This window comes from Cyprinodon tularosa, unplaced genomic scaffold, assembly GCF_016077235.1.
Source record: "Cyprinodon tularosa strain WSP-4 unplaced genomic scaffold, ASM1607723v1 ctg120, whole genome shotgun sequence".
NCBI classification, from domain to species: domain Eukaryota; kingdom Metazoa; phylum Chordata; class Actinopteri; order Cyprinodontiformes; family Cyprinodontidae; genus Cyprinodon; species Cyprinodon tularosa.
Genome location: NW_024038004.1, coordinates 1,051,223 through 1,068,896, shown reverse-complemented (window position 1 = coordinate 1,068,896; position 17,674 = coordinate 1,051,223). Strand labels below are relative to the sequence as shown.

The 17,674-nt window shown below is 39.0% G+C and overlaps 1 protein-coding gene across 1 annotated transcript in view; it reads right to left on the bottom strand.

The window, feature by feature from the left end:
* Positions 1-1,428: 1,428 nt before the first annotated feature.
* dph6 (diphthamine biosynthesis 6) overlaps positions 1,429-17,674 on the bottom strand; it is an 86,852-nt gene continuing 70,606 nt past the window's right edge. The window contains exons 14-15 of the mRNA XM_038272753.1: positions 12,015-12,402; positions 1,429-2,520 (exon numbers count right to left, since the gene is read on the bottom strand). Of these exons, the coding sequence (XP_038128681.1) occupies positions 2,402-2,520; positions 12,015-12,402 (507 nt within the window). The 3' untranslated portion in view covers positions 1,429-2,401. The remainder of the gene's footprint in view (positions 2,521-12,014; positions 12,403-17,674) is intronic.

The following is a 17,674-nucleotide window of genomic DNA, read 5'->3' as shown; positions in this document are numbered from 1 at the left end:
TGGTCTTTAACTGGTTAATTTGCAGGGACAGACCAAGACGATAACGATGCTCCATGAATCTGAACTGACCTGAGATCAGGGCTGTTCCACATTCTGGTTTTGCCCAAGGTCCAATTATCTGACGCCAACTATGTGGGAAAAGGTTTTAGATGTTAAGGGACAAATAAAAATTCTAGAAGGCTTATATCTCCCATGACCTGGAAACTCCTGAAACACCAAGGTAACACTTTAAAAACGGCCTATACTATTAATCATCTCAAATCTACTCAAATTCCATCAGTAGAGTATCACATTTAGATGTGTATAAACCATCAAGACCTAAAAACCAAGAATCTCCATGTTGCAAAGCAGCAGTGGTACAAACTGCATCACATCGAGGATGCTTTCCTGGCTTTTCACCAGTTTCTCATACTCCATATCCTGCACGGCTGCACAAATAGCTGCTCTAAATAAAATTTACTAAAGCTTTTTAAACAGAAAAAAAGATAATTAGGGTTTATATAGTTAGATCTAAGGAACTAATCCACTGTTTTCTTGTTGTAAGGTTCTTTTGTTCTGAATGGCTCAGCAGAGCAGTTACTTCCTGGCTGAAATCTTTGGGTTAAACTTTTTATTTTTAGACATTTTATGTTATATTTGCTACTGGACTTTTGTTTCCAAGTTTGAAGATGTTTCACTTCCCATCCAGGGAGCTTTTTCAATTAAAATTCAATTTAAAAAAAAAAAATCTTTTTTTTAATGACTATGACCTGGATGACCGAGAAGCTTCACCAGCACTTGCTACTTTAAGATATACTCCTTATAACCTAGTAAATTTGCCACTTAATATGTAAAAGTAATTATCTAATGATTTTTATTTAACAAAATAACTCATAGGAGTGAATATTTCCAAGTTAACCAAAGAAAAAAATAAAGCCAGAGTTTAAAAAAACAAAACAAAAAAAACAACAAACATTTTCAGGTAAAGGTTAAATTTACAACTAACCACATGGACAAGCTAGGTACCATTACATGGTAATGGCAATATTATGCTGTGGGTCTGTTTAACCACCAGTGAGCCTTATAGACACAAACAATTGTATTCATGTTTGGTCCTTAATGTGCCGGGCCCAGCAGGTTTTAAATGTTTCCCAAGTGTGTAAAAAGATTTTTTTATATAAATGGCAAAACACCAAAACTCTGAAGGACTCTGAAGGAGGTAATTAATATGTGAGACATATAGGGGACGGGCCTTTAAGGTGCTGATAAGAAAATCACTTTTTTCTTCAACTTCATTCCATATAAACATAGAAACATTGGAAATAGACAAAATAACATTGACTCCAAATGGAGTCATGTTCATCTTTTAGGGAGGAAGCACTACAATATTTGACAGCAAAAGAAGAATAACAATCTGCTTTGCAAGCCAAGTCTTTTGGTTCCACTTTGATTTCAATGTACAGAAAAAACAAACATCTATAGTTATATATTCAAGAAGAATCAAATGCTTGCTCCCATAAATAATTGCTTGTTTGTATTTTTTTCAAACCTCAATAAAAGTCTTAAGGCTCTATTGGCTGCCTCCATTGTTCAATTTTTGATGACAACAATCAAAACAACATTGCAGTGGGTGAAGATCAATAGCCCTCTTCACTCTGCGAGCACGCTGGAGCAGATTGCTCCAGAGTGAAGAAGAATTCAAACTTGGATTATCAATACGGTTCATGATCTTCACAAAACAGAATGTTCCAGGCCCAATGGTTAATGGTGTTATTTTCTTTCAACGTTGTTACATCTCATCCCTTGACATCCCACACACACACACTTGCCCTGCAGCTTTGTGTCCTAGTGTCCTTCTTCTATTAACCAGGCTGCCTTGGAATCAATAGAAAATATAAAGAAGCTTAATCTTTTCAGGTGCTTGGTGCTGATTGCCTATTACACAATAATAACACACCCAGTGCCCCGTGGAGCATGAGGGAGAGAGAGAGAGGGAAACTGGCTCGGCTCATACAAATACATTACACACAGCTCCAAAGCAGTGACACAGTAAATCTATAGGTCTGCAGCTGACATAGTGTCAGAGGTGGGGCTCAGATGTTGTGAGTGGTGTCAGAGAAATTCCACCAGAAACAGTAGGATATCATAGGAGGGAGTTTATTGTCTGTTGGAATAAAAAAAAAGAGTTTTCTGGTTTGCAAAGTCAATACAATAACAAAAACACACACTTTCAATCTTTTGAATATGTCACTGATGTGCAGCAACACTGCAATAACTAATAGAGAATTTTCTTTCCCCTGTTTGCTCATGTTTTTCTTCAAGTACAAAGTTATCCACATAAAGAGTTGCTTTTCCGGAAAAGCCGCTTTGATTCATCCCGACGTGGGTCATGGTAATCTTCCCCTTAACTATGGCCGTTTTTCTATAAACTGAGCCAGCAGGACAAGTGGAGGATCTGAGAGTCGGGCAGATCCAGGACTGGAACCAAGGCCACCGAGGGGCTGGATTCTGCTAAACGGCTTCGAAAACATTCTTCAAGTCCTGGAAGACAGAAATAAAAATAATATCTATAAGAACCTAACCTGAAGTTGTTCATATAAGTGAAGTGCAATTCAAAATGTATTCATGAAACCACAAATTTAGTGACATATGTGGTGGACCAACAAACAGTATCACATTATGTAAAAGAGAAGGTAAATAATAGTGAATTTGCATTGCCCTTTGAGTCCAATACCCAATAATACAATACAGTGCAGTTAACAGCCTTTAGAAGTGAATTAACAGAATCCACTTATGTCTTATTTTATGTCAATAAATGAATAAAGCTTTTTAGCTTATGCTAGAAACATGGTTAGGGTATAGTTCAGCATCCAAAACCTTGAACATTTCACAGAGCACTGCTCAATCTCTGCTCCGTACATGAAAAGACCACAGCACAACCCTAAAACTACTAAAGATATGGAGGCCAACTAACACTGGATGAACAGTTGAGGGGAAGAAGATTCTGAGAAGCAGCCAAGAGACTTCAGAGATCCACCGCTACGATGGGGGAGTCTGTCAACAGGACCACTAGTGGTTGCAAATTCCGTCCAGTCTTCAAGGATTCCAATAAGCAGTCCTGCTAAAGTTTCCAACACTCCATTTCATCAGAATCAAGTTTATTGCCAAGAAGGTTTGCATTTACAAGTAATTTGACTTGGTGTTGATGGTGCAGATATATATACAGAAAAAATAATCAATAGCTATATACAATATAAAACATACAATATATAGCTATATACTAGATACAATATTTGGATTAATCAGACCATAATTAAAACTTTAGGAAAAGTTGGAAAACGGTAAAGGAAAACTATAAAATATCCGCCAAGGAAACATGGCAGCATCCTGCTGTGGGAATCCCTATTCAGAGTAGATTGCATTGAAATCTAGTAGAGACCTACCTCAAAACTTGAGTCTTTAATTTCTATAGAAGTTATTCAACAAAGTATTAACTTAAAGGGATCCTGTTGTTTGTAAAAAAAAAATAAATAAATAAAAATACAGATTTTATACCACTTCCCAGTAATGTGCTACTTTCTGTTAAACTGTAACTAAAAGCAGCTAAAGTTGTGCTGCAAGGTGGCAAAATATGAGAAAGTTCAAGGTATCAAACCTTTAGCCACATATCACATTTAAGTCACTTTTAAAAGGTGCATCCCTGACTCTGTTGCATGGAATGCTGCCGGTGACATCTAGTAAAATTGATCCTTTTTGTAAATGTGTTGATGTCTCTGCAGCTAGACTGCACGGACAGTGGACTTCTGAGTATTCCCTGAGCACATCAGAGACAAAGCCGATGACAGTCTGTCTGTTTAGCAGCAGGCAGCTGGGATGTTGCACTAATTAGTCACAATAGTTTCCCTGTCTCCTGTCCAACATTCTCCCTTCTATTGCTAAAGACTAAGATGTGACTAGTGTGATTTTGACGGAGAAATATTATATTCTGCATCACCTCTATAATAAACTTTAAAGGCAAAAAAAGCCACATTATTGACTAACATCTGCTGTTACTTTGCCATATTTTGTGACATTTGTGTAACTTGCAGAAAGTAAAGTCAGAACACAGAGGTTACAGGAGCTGTTAGGCTGTTAATAAGCTTCATTCTCTCTCATTGGATGCACACACAGCATGCCAAATTCCCCAACAAAGAACCCACAACTCTAATTAGCCAATATGCACCACGGCCAAAATGCCCCCACTGAACACAGACTCTTTTGGACGGTATAAAAAGCCTAAATATGTGTTATCAGAGCATCACGGGAAGCGGGGCCCTCTGGAGAAAGCTGGCTGACAACTGAACGGGCCAAAGACATCACAGAGTGGGGATGGCTTCATTAGGAGAAGAAACAAACCCTTCATCACACCTTGCACACTAAGCCTGTTTAATGTTTGAGTGTTTTAATCTTTATACCACCGGATGAGAAATAATTGCACTCTCTTTGAGTCGCTTTTAGTGCCTGAGCTCGCCGGCAGGTCTATGTTGATGAAAGGGAGACAATGAAATGGGTGAAGGTGACATAAATGACCAATTTTGTCTTGTTGTTGTGTTTTTTTTTTTTTTACTTTGAAAGTGAAATAGAAGCAATAGATATCAGTCCTTATGTCCATAAACCTGGAATAATGATGACTTCCTTTTTTAGGTCCATAGAGATGTAGTCCAAAGGGACAAAATTGGTCTGAGAGAGGCAAATTAAATACATTTTCAATGACATTTGGGCAATTAATCTAATCATAGACACGAAGACAAAATATTCCTTCTTGTTCTATATATGTTTTCAAATCAGTTTTTAATCAGCAGTGGCACTTGTGTTCATCTTTTTTATGCCTTTTTTCTGAACAATAATAAATTATGATTTGCAGTTTAATGGCTGCTATAGAGTGGACCCTCTGGACAATCACTGAAAGTTTTGAGCTGTTCGATCTTCACCAAACATGTTTTTCCATTTATTGTTGGAAATAAAGAGTGAGAGAGAAGTAAGGTATGCAAGCATATTCAGTGTCCCTTAGTGAATAGTTTGATGAACCGCCTTTTAAGTACAATTTCAACTGCATCTCTTTTCAGAGGTGAAAGGAAATGCAGAGATAATCTGGGAGTATGCTCACAGTTGCGGTCTTGTAATTAAATTCACCATATAAGAACGAGCTGTGACCAGGTTCTCAACCTCGACTGAAGAAAAGTCTCCTACAACCACCTTTCACTTCCGTGTGATGTGAAGTGGTAGTTTTCTTCCCCAGTTAGTTTATACATGGATTAAAGTCTTAGAACAAAAATACATAACATACCTGTTGTGACCTGCATTGCATCAACCCCTTAATCTCCTCAGGTCATCTGGTCCAAGTTAAGTGAGTATATTAACCAAAAATGAAAAAGCAGCATTTAGTTCTTATGCTCCACTAATCTGGAAGAAACTTCCTTGGTGACTATAAAAGTGCAAAAATTTTAAGTAGCTTTGAATGAAGGTTAAAAATACAAACAATTTTGCCTTAATAATGGACATAAAAGTTCAGTTTAGGTCTTGTTTGACCAGGGCCATTTCTACCATTTGTTTTCGGTATTTTCAACACAATTTTTGGCAAACAAGACGTGCAATTGCTTTCTTTAAATTTTCCATAAACACATAATTTGCAGATTGTATAACGGATAGCCATCCTGCAAACAGATGTGTCCATCTATGCTGTCAATCTCTGTAGCTCCTCCAAACTTTGTTATTGCTTTATAATGTTACCCTCCTTTAAATATGTTTATCCTGAACACATTTAGTCATACAGACCCCTGTTTCATTTTTGTTCCACTTCACAATTTTGTTCTACCTTATTTGCCTGTCAAAAAAAGCCAAGAAATATAAAAGGTAAACATCAGATCATGTAGTTCACAAAAATACATTCCTATTGTTATCTATATAAAAGCTCCTTCTATGATCACAAAGTTTTATTGTTTTCGTCCAAACAAACACTTAAGATTTTCTCAAGCTTAGGAGTCATATATTGGAAAATCCTTTCTATCGTAAGTAACAAGTTGAGACAAGATGTTTAAAGGTTTCATTTGAGCCATATGCCACGTCCATCAACTGCAAATCCTTCAGCAAAAAAGAAGGAGGGGCTGTACATTCATATTTGGCTCCGCTTTACGTCCCTGCAGTGACAGCGACAATAGTAAGGCAGTGACTGCTGGGCGCCAGAGGTGTTACTTTTCCGCCTTTGACTTTTTGGATTTATCACCCGATGAGCATCAGCTTTGACCCATAAAGATGCCGGTGGGTTGGCTAGCAGGGCCTGGCTGTGTAAGCATCACAAGGTAATAGATTTAATCTCAGGCAAGAGTTCATATATGGTTTCAGGGGAGCTTTTTTTTTTCTGGCCATGATCAAAGAAACATACATGTAAAAAATATATATATTTTTACCTGTTAAGAAGCTGGTCCTAAAATGTTACTTAAGTATTTAACATCTAAAGAATCATAGATAGAGAATGCAACAAAAGCTCAGCCCTATTTTTATTGCTATATACTATATGAACATATATAAAGAAAAAAAACATTTTGATAAAATGGTTGCTAAATATATCAAGCATCATATTAAGCATCATAAATGCTCAGTAACGAGTAGCTATATAATTAGATAACTACGCATATAGCACTGTTTGCCTGTTAAGCATTTAAATACATATTCTAAACACACTGACCTTCTTTTTATTCATCACTGGCTACCATAATTCCACGTTACAAGACCGATACGTAATGTCAGAGTTAAAAATGACTGAAAGACGGCTGGTTTGGCAAAGATTCAGAAATGCTAATTGAATGCTTTGGCGTTGGCCTGACAGCTGAATCCGTGTGATCGATGTGTTCATCGCCCTTTTCTCTCAGAGAGAACATCTTTCAGGATAAAACAAACACCGCTCCAAGCTTTGCCTCGACGAGATCCTAGAATCCTGGGAGCCGGAGATGGCGGCGTATAAAAGTGTAATGATGACAAAAGACCGTGCCAGCTGCCTGGGTTACTGTACACACTGAAGACACAACAAATGGCTTACAATAATTAAACACAGGAAGCGGAGGAGATCATCTGGGGAGCACTGCTTCCTTGAATACTTCATGTTGGCTAAACTAATGTCAGCTCAAACTTTTTTTCTGACAACAGAAGACAGATAAAGACAGGCTGACACTTTGCTTCCATTAATAGAGTGTTATGGAGCTCGTGTTGCAAAACTATAACATGGCAGAGGTGTTATATGTAACAGGAAGGCTTCTATGGGAATAATCCTATTCATAAGTGAAAACATTAGATCACTTTAAATCTGCCGTCAACATTAATTAGTGATAGCTAATAAAACACTAACGGGACGAGAAGCATGATGCTTATGGAACAGTTCAAAGCTGGGAAACATTCTACTCTGGTATTCATAAAGATGTTTGCAAACAACATAGATGACTGTAGAAGCGTAGAGATGAAAAAGTAACCTGCTGGTGTCATTTATAATCTGTTGGGATGTTTGGAAGAAACTGGGTCTACAGTCATAAATAAATTCAGGTGTTTCGACCCCTTCGATGACTACAGGTGTTTAAAGTCAAGCACCAGTGAATGCGGACTGCTTCGGAAAATACACTATATTGCCAAAAGTATTTGCTCACCCATCCAAATTATTGGAATCAGGTGTTCCAATCACTTCCATGGCCACAGGTGTATAAATTCAAGCACCTAGGCATGCAGACTGTTTTTACAAACATTTGTGAAAGAATGGGTCGCTCTCAGGAGCTCAGTGAATTCCAGCGTGGAACTGTGATAGGATGCCACCTGTGCAACAAATCCAGTCGTGAAATTTCCTCGCTCCTAAATATTCCACAGTCAACTGTCAGCTGTATTATAAGAAAATGGAAGTGTTTGGGAACGACAGCAACTCAGCCACGAAGTGGTAGGCCACGTAAACTGACGGAGCGGGGTCAGCGGATGCTGAAGCGCATAGTGCGAAGAGGTCGCCAACTTTCTGCAGAGTCAATCACTACAGACCTCCAAACTTCATGTGGCCTTCAGATTAGCTCAAGAACAGTGCGCAGAGAGCTTCATGGAATGGGTTTCCATGGTCGAGCAGCTGCATCCAAGCCATACATCACCAAGTGCAATGCAAAGCGTCGGATGCGGTGGTGTAAAGCACGCCGCCACTGGACTCTAGAGTAGTGGAGACGCGTTCTCTGGAGTGACGAATCGCGCTTCTCCATCTGGCAATCTGATGGACGGGTCTGGGTTTGGCGGTTGCCAGGAGAACGGTACTTGTCTGACTGCATTGTGCCAAGTGTAAAGTTTGTTGGAGGGGGGATTATGGTGTGGGGTTGTTTTTCAGGAGCTGGGCTTGGCCCCTTAGTTCCAGTGAAAGGAACTCTGAATGCTTCAGCATCCCAAGACATTTTGGACAATTCCATGCTCCCAACTTTGTGGGAACAGTTTGGAGCTGGCCCCTTCCTCTTCCAACATGACTGTGCACCAGTGCACAAAGCAAGGTCCATAAAGACATGGATGACAGAGTCTGGTGTGGATGAACTTGACTGGTCTGCACAGAGTCCTGACCTCAACCCGATAGAACACCTTTGGGATGAATTAGAGCGGAGACTGAGAGCCAGGCCTTCTCGTCCAACATCAGTGTGCGACCTCACAAATGCGCTTCTGGAAGAATGGTCAAAAATTCCCATAAACACACTCCTAAACCTTGTGGACAGCCTTCCCAGAAGAGTTGAAGCTGTTCTAGCTGCAAAGGGTGGACCGACGTCATATTGAACCCTATGGATTAGGAACGGGATGTCACTTAAGCTCATATGTGAGTCAAGGCAGGTGAGCAAATACTTTTGGCAATATAGTGTATTTCTGAAAGAATGGCCTAATCTTGTGAGCTCCAGGGACCTTTAAATATAAAGCTGTTTGGCCTAGTGGGTTATAGCAGTGTGCTTGTGTTCTGAAAAAGTTGCAAGTACCCGGTTCAAATCCCACTGCCTCCACTCTGGGTTCCTGAGCAAGACCCTTAACCCCTTAATATCTCCCCGGGCGCTGCACAATGGCAGCCCAAAGCTCCCCAAGGGGATGTTAAATGCAGAGGTAAATTTCTCCAATCTGAGATCAATAAAATTTAATTATTGGTTTAATTATCAGCTTTGGTTCTACCAATTCCCTCTATAAAGTTCATTGCATCTCCATATGATCTCTTAAGTTGGAAAGTTTGCAGCTATGGTCAAAAAGATTAAATACTGTCTAGTCTTAGCTCTCAAAGCTCTCTTTCACTTTCCAGATGTAAGATAAAATGTAGCAGAAACAGCTTTTAAGATTCCGGCTGCAGAAAACGCTGACCTGTAACCAATCAGCCATCACACCAGCTCCATCTACAACGTGTGTAGAAACAACACCCTAATGACTTTTTTCTAAGTAATCTACATTTAAACTCTATTAATAGACCTATACATTAACATAGAATTTACAAAGCTAACCTAAAAAGGATTATGGGATTTGAAGCTGCGTTCACAACAAAAGACACTGTTTGCCTGCTGGTCTCATTTTCACTATCTCTTGCAAACAACAATTTTATCCTAACATCACTGTACTTAAGGTGGAAAGCCAAAACACAGGATCGGCATCCTGGGTTCCACCAGAGCCTTCAGAGACACCAGAGTTCAGTGAGAACCCACCAACAGTGGGTAGCACTGCTGCCTCCCAGCATGAAGGTTCCTTGCAGCAAGATGGTTTGTCTTTCTGCATAGAGTTTGCATGTTCTCCCTGAGCATGCGTTGGTTGTCTCCGGGTACTCCAACTTCCTCCCACAGTTCAGAAACATAACTGTTAGGTTAATTGGTTTCTATAAATTCTTATTAAGTGTGAGTGTGAATGGTTGTTTGTCCTGTTTGTCTTTATGTTGGCCTGCGATGGACTGGTTACCTGTCCAGGGTGTACCCCGCCTTTTGCCTATAGACAGCTGGAGATAGGCACCAGCACCTCTCGTGACCCCACTTGGGATAAGTGTAATGGAAAAAGGATGGAAGTGATTGGGATCTAAATACTTCAGCATTTAGGAACCTCACTAACCGCAACATTTTAGAGATGGCTTCTTTAGTTCCAATATGACTATGCACCATACAAGGTTAAGGAAATAGGTGGTGTAGAAGAATCTGACTGGTTTAAACAAATCCTGACCTGAACCTAAAAATATCCTCGACATGTGAGACTGTGGGCAACACTTCAGTGTCTGACCCCACAAATGCTTTCCTGAAAGGATGGTTCTCCTGAGTCATATCAGAGACACTAAAGCTTGACGTTTCCATTAGGTAATCATGGCCAAATTACGTAATTTTAGGTTCCACACAACTCCAAATTGTGTCCGAGTGGACAAATTTTCCACTTTGCATACTTAGGAAAATTTGTAACTATGGCAACAGCTCCACACAAAAAAAATTGTGGACAGGTGACAGCTCCTACAAGGGTAGGGATTGCAAATGTAAACATTGAGCGACTTCTTGTGATTTAGCCCATAAATATCACCATGACAAACAAAATGTGAAAAACTCTTGAAAATAATTGACTGTCAGTCTTTGTTGACAAGAAGATGCTTTGAAAAGTTTGAAGGCTCGAGGTCTGTGCTGTAGACACACCCCCTAGAGTTGGCCAGAATATTAGATAGAGGGGGAAAAGCAGCAGATAGTATTAAAGCTGCAGATACAGTGTCTGCGGCAGTACGTACGTGCACCCTTCATCACTGAGCCCTGAAGCTGTTACAGAAGAGGATAGGCCAACCCTTATGAAACCCTTTATCATGGCCTTTTTGATTTCCTTTATGACTGCCCAAAGAAACTGTTGGCAATGTATCATTTGTTAGTTTTATATGTATTTCCATTATATTATTATATTAAAGGTATGGTGAAGGATGTTCTTTTTCTGGGTGGATCATCAAAAGAAACGGTCCTCCTAATTGTCAACCATTCTAGTGATATGTTTACGTAAGGCTGTCCTTCGTGGTTGTTGTCATTTTTACTTACCGGTGGTGAGTTTGATATAGTGGAAAAATTGCTAATCTTCTTTTGGAAAGTAAGCTTGTGTGGGCGATGCAAACAGCAACTCTTGAACAGAGCGTGCACGAGGAGAAATGGGCTCCTGCATGTTCTCGCACACGTTTAAATAGGTGTTCCCTCTCTGAAACGGGTACAGGGCTGTGCATTTTTTTTTTTAAGCGGAGAGGGCGGGTACTTTCAAAAATAAGTTAAAATCCTCCATGATACCTTAATGAGCGAAGCATTGGTCCTATTTTGTGTCCAATGTTCCACCACCATGAGCAATAATTTTAGTGTAGTGTGGAGTATGGGTCCTTTAAAAAATTCACGAAAATTCTCCATTATACCTTTAAATTTATTTCTGTATGTAAGGGGGGGGGCATAAACTCAAAGTTTATGGCCCAAGCAACTATGAAAGGTCATCATGAGGCATGGGGCGATTGCTTATCAAGGTATCAACTGAATGAATAAGTTATTCAAGAAATTACGTTATTTTACAGTTGTTGCAAAAAATACTGTTATGAGTATATCTTACGAACCGTAGTTTTAAAACTGTTTTACTTTATTTAATAGTGATAAGTGAAGTCCTTTTAGTTTCCCCAACATGCCTGTTTGTCCAGAGGGGAAATTCTTTAAAAAAAAGCCTAACTGGTCACTTTTGTAAGCAGGGGAAAAGGCTGTACCCTCCTTTCAGCCAGCTGATCGGCAGTCTGTGGTAACAGGTGAGCCTTGATTTACTGTATGATCCACAAAGTTGGAGAAAATTCTGATCAAGCAAGTCCCTCCGATTGCATCCCACTAAAAGGAGTATAAACAAGTGGAAAATCCTTGTTATACACAAAAATTTCCATCTCTACTTACAGAAGAGTCTCCATACAAAGCTTTCATTATGTATTGGGTTACAAGCAGATGGTATGAAATATTTGTGGTTAATGTTATGGCTGATTGGTGGAGTGGTGTTTAGAGGTGTACCTTGAACTATCTCCTGAACTGGGGAGGGGCTGAACTTGTAGAACACTCTTGCACACTGCGGTACCAGCTTGACCTCTACTGTCTTTGTGGCTTTCACAAAAGCATTGCAGACCTCCTCTGTGATGCATTTTACATCAGAATTTCCCAGGTCATCCCCGTGGGCAACCAAAGAAAGTGATAGCGAGGCACAAGTGCAGTCAGCAGAGAGCACGGTGTGGCACTCTATGGTTCCGCACCCTGCCTTTGTCGTACTGTTCCAGATAGTCCTTCTGGAGGGATCATCATTTACTGCTGTTACATGAAACTCAACAGCTGCATCCTTGGGTAGGGCAGGTACCACAGTGATGAGCAGCGGCGTGAGTTTGATCTCAGATTCCCACAGCAAATCCTGCAAATAGACAGATGGTATTCAAATTAACCTCATGGGAAATTACATACTGTGTGTTTTATTACAGACTACAATCAATCAAACGCATGGCTCTCATGCTGAGCCGCATGTTACAGTTTCTGAACATAAGCGTGAACCCATCAATGTTATTATAAAGCCCATCAGAAAAATGCTACCACACTGCACTAAGACAGGTTTTTTACTTGACAGATTGACACCCCATCAATTAATGTGAGACTGTGAAATGACCCTTGGTAATGATAGAGTACAAACAATTCAAAAACACTCCAGCGTCTGCAAACACAAATAAAATGCAATTCTCTTTGAGGTGCATTTGCAAAATGACAGATCCTTTCTACGAGATGACTTCTCACCTTTTTGAGAAGATCATTCACAACATGTTTTATCCCTTACATTTAGATGCCTAATTTTATCCACTGGGAGAGAAACAGCCTTATTTTTCCCCCTCTGGATGGAAAGGCCTATTATCAAAAACAAAATATCTTAGAGCAAATGCTACAATGTGGCCTTCTAATGATACTTGGCTGTGGCTTCATCTGCTAATGGGAGAGAAATGAGTGTTTTACGTAACCGTCATTCCAGTCGAAGTCAATAGGGCAAAAACACTTAACCCCCTTTTCAATTTGCTGGATCAATTTTCATCCACTTACACCCCACTTCGTAAGTGCAGAATAATAACAGGTTGCTTACATTTTATTTTGATACTCAAACGCACGCAGAAAACATAAAGAAATCATTGACAAGACCAGATGATAGCCCCTTTGTCCCTTCAGAGGACAGGGCACGTCATGACCCAATCTGTCTCCGAAGCAGCACTTAGCTTTAAATCAAACTTGAGTAAACTGTGACAGAAATGAAAGAAACAGCAATAAAAACCAGTGTGTTGTTAATGAGCATGTGAGAATGAGTTAGCTGAGGACTGTCTGTACTTTCTGATTTTGAAGAGAGCTTGTTTGTTGTGGAATCAAAGAGGCCCATAACAATAGCCATGTCAGCACAGACCGGTCTGGGTGTCAGGCAGAGTGACAGCACATATACGTGTCCAGAGCTTTGATAAATGTTATATTAGCACTTCTGGCACTGGCTAGGTATTCTCCTGGAGGGAACAGCTCCAGGACTTGTCAATAGTGATTGAACATGGAACAGAGTGCAAAGTAGGGGGAGAAGTGACAGGATGAGGAGTTCTTGCTCAGCCAGGCTTAAAAGCCACCCTGCAGGCCTTGAGTGCCAGGGTACTATACCCGACCGGCAGCCTGTGAGGGGGATTTGAGGACTTCAGCATAGTGCTTCAGCCTCTGGCAGGATTTTATTGCCACAGCACAGTTGCTGACTTTTTATAAGAGCTGTCGGATAAGTTTATATCAGTCTTTGTTTCTTTTTTTTTTTCTCCAAACCTGCCTACTGCGATTCAGCAGGAGGTGGGAAGTTCACCCAACATTTCCAGGACTTTATATGTACTTGGGGCATTCCAGTGAATTAGAATAGCACTGAAAATTAAAGTCTGTAAATTTATATAAAAAGTGAAAACAAATCTATCACAGAAAAGCAAATAAATTTAAGACCGGCTAAGGGTTAGACCTTCTTTTGCATATTTTAATGCACAATTGTGACATAGCAAGGAGGAAGACCAAGTTTGTTTAATAGGAGCTTTTTAGTTAATAGGACTTTCTATTGTTGGTTCTTGTGTCTCGTCATCTTCTTTTCAAAACTCCATTGTCAGAACAGGCCTAGACGAGGCCAATCAAACGCAGATATACCTTGATCACTAAAGCAAGTACCAATACTTTTGGCAGTGCAGGCAAGTTCAAACTCCACAAAGGTTGTCAGTTAAGGAAGATATTTTCAGATCTTTCTCTGTGAATCTGTGACCAAATTTTGTTTGATCCAAAAAATGGACATTGGATCACTTAGAAACAATCCAATATCTTTTTTCTCTTTTGCCCATGTGATTGGCTTCTGGCATCTTTTCTTTTTCAGGAATAATCTAACATAAAGAATTAGAAATGTAGCCCGTGTCCTGTGTATCTGTGTAAAGTGGCTTATAAAGCACTAACCTCAGAGAATCTCCCTGAAGGGCCTCTGTTTTACAATTCGGCGATGTTGCTTTTTCTGCTGCTTATATACATTTTCCATTTATATGTTTGGATACTCTGTAGAGTATGTTGCTTTAGTAATGAACTTTTGTAGTTTATTCTCTCTGTGAAAGATGTTGATGATTGTTTGTTCAGTCTTCCTTCAAAGCTGCAGGTGATACTATAACATTTCGTAATTGAAAATCTTCTTTTAGTTCTGTGTAACTAATTTTGAGTTGTTATTTTTCAGATGTAAACCATAATCATCATAATAATTTGAAATAAAAGCTTAAAATATATCACTTTTGTGCACAAAATCAATAGGTGAATTTTACTACATTTTTTGATGAGGTTCCAAATATAAAGCCTACAATTGATGTAAGCTTCTGTGTGCATCAATGGAGGAATGTATGCAACACTGAGATTGTATGTCCCATAGTTTGAAAAAAAAGGGGAACACTTTCATTCCTCCCTAATCAGACATCATTAATTAAATTAATGTGATAAAATGCAGAGTTTGATATATGATAGAGCCTGAGTGCTGGAGATTCAAGATGTGAGGGCTGGCAGGAGGCAATAGTGTGTGCGTTTGTGAGTGTTCAAAGGGCTGTGTTCCACTCCTCGCCAGCCACTTAACACGATCCATCTCATTACTACCGTACATGCCTTTTCAGTTCCAGGGCTTGCACCATTCCCCCTGTGCTCTCTCTCTCACTCTGTAGGTAGCAAGGTAAAAGCATAGTCTGAATCTGCTGCGTTCAGCTCCCTGCACTGATTGGGCGTGACCTGCTTCTCTTTATGTTTGTTTTCCTTTTCCTCATCCCCCAACCCCTTCCAACTTGTGCCCATGTGCCTTGAGCGTGTGGTGGGTTGGAGGGCCAACAGGCATGAAAGCCGAACGGTAAACACGGTAATAAGGAAGTGGTGTAAAGGAGGGGAGCAGCGGGGAGCTGATGGGGCTGCACAGCTTAGCCAGTTCCCCTACATTTCCTGCCCAGCAGGATGCCTTCAGCATGTGCTTCTTATGTCTCCACACTTACTGTAGCGCTGTCAGTCTGCTGTATTACAACATCCCCTCCCCATATCCACTCTTTTATTCAGTATTTTTTTCCAATTCCACTCTGAGGCTTGTTAGATTGTTTGTGTAAAAAAGACACGGGGCAATGTCAGTGGGGTGTAAAAGAGTTTATAATTATGTGGCCATTTTGATATCACAGTAACAAAGAAACTCCCATTAAAATACTCTGAAGATTTTTTTCAGTGCTATTTAGAAAATACACTTGGTACAAGAGTTATTTTTATAATACCTGATTTGACCTTCACAAAGGGATTTGGGTAAAACATTTATTGGCTTTTAACATACATGCATATCCTGTGTTTTATTAAACATTCTTGCAAGCATGTTGATAACAGGCTCTTTGTGGTTTAATGTAGCGTAAATACAATTTCACACATGTAGCGACTCCAGTATGCTCCCAATTAACCCTGCAAGCTTCTTCATCCACCTGATTAGAGAAATTATCAACGCACAACAACTACGGAACCCTGTGGCTTTAAAGATGAGAACGGGCTTTCCAGACCAAACATTATCTTCCCAGAGGGGTTGTCCAAAAGATTTGTACTTTTCTAGTACTGTAAATAGATGCTAGATTAACTGGCTGAATATTTTTAAATTAGTATATGAGTATCATAGCTGAACAATAAATGCACGCTTTGGATTTAGTGCATCTTTAACAAGTCTATATACATTAACAGCAAAACTTAATGCATTCATTTTTCAAGTTTTTAATTCGTTTGAACAATCCTTGTATTCAGGGTGTAGTGATTAGAGGACAATATAATTGATGCAATTTAAAAAAAACCAGGGGTGTAAGTCTGAATATGTGATATATTAGAAGGAAGCTGCAGAGCGTTGGAGATGTATATACATCCTACCCGTTTGGTTAAATTTGCTTAAGCAAATTTTATCCATACTTTTCTTTTTGTTATCAACAAGCTTCTGGTTTATGTGGAATGGATATTTGGCCACCTTTCCTGATAGAAAGATACAGTTAATCTGAACTAACATATTTTTAGTCATTGATTCTTGATATCTTAAATAAAAATTATGGCCAGTAACAGTTGTATTACGGAGATCAGAAAATCATTTATAGACACCCAGACTGTTTATTTTAGATAGGAGTAATGTCACTTCGGATATCTGAAAGTAACTGCCCAATAAGAATGGGGAAAAGTGACGCCATTTGGACTAGTAAGAATTACATTTCAGATATCTGGAAGAATACTATTAAAGGTATCTGAAATACATATCCAGTCAAGCAAATATATATTAACAGCCACCTAAAAGATGTTAAGATTTGTAGATATCTTTAATGTAGTACTTACTAGTACAAATTTGATTCCAGATTACTTAAAATATAATTTCTACTGGTAGAAATGTGATTAATAATATCTAAAATGCAATAATTCTGACTAGGACAATTGTAATCGTGACTAGGTAGAATGCTTTAGTACTATCTCTAAAAGAAATGTCACTAGTCAGCCTGCCTATTTTATGTTAAAACAGAGCCGCATTATTCTTTAGCAAGTATCTAAAACAAAATTTTAGATAGGCATTAATAAAATAGAGATATCTGGAATTGTAATTTAAGTACCGGTAGTTTACATCTGTAATGAAATTTCTACTAGCAGAAATATATTTTTGATGTCAAGAATTGGATTTCTGGCTAGATATCTGTAATGTTATATTCATTTTTTAAATCTGAAATAATAATTGTGACTAGCAGTAACTCTATAATGGAGATCTGAAATTAGAGTTCATCCTTCTGAAATTAGAGTTCATCCTCATCAGAAATCATTTTTTGATAGGAAGAATGTTATTTTAGATATCTGGAAGCAAAAGCCCAATACACATGAATGGGAAACCTGAGGTAATTTGTACTAGTAAGAATTATTTTTCAATACTGGTTTTGGAATGAATAAAGCAGGCTAACACCGACCCTTTCTTCAGATAGTCTTCCAGAAGCCCTGACGTCTAACCCTGTGAAAAACCTCTGAAACCTGGGTCTGTGTTTGGAAATCAACCAAATTAAATAAACTACTAAGTTTTTACATCAAATAAAGAGGCAGATTAATGTCAGAAACCTAATGATGACTACAAAAAGTAAGCGTTTGAGTCT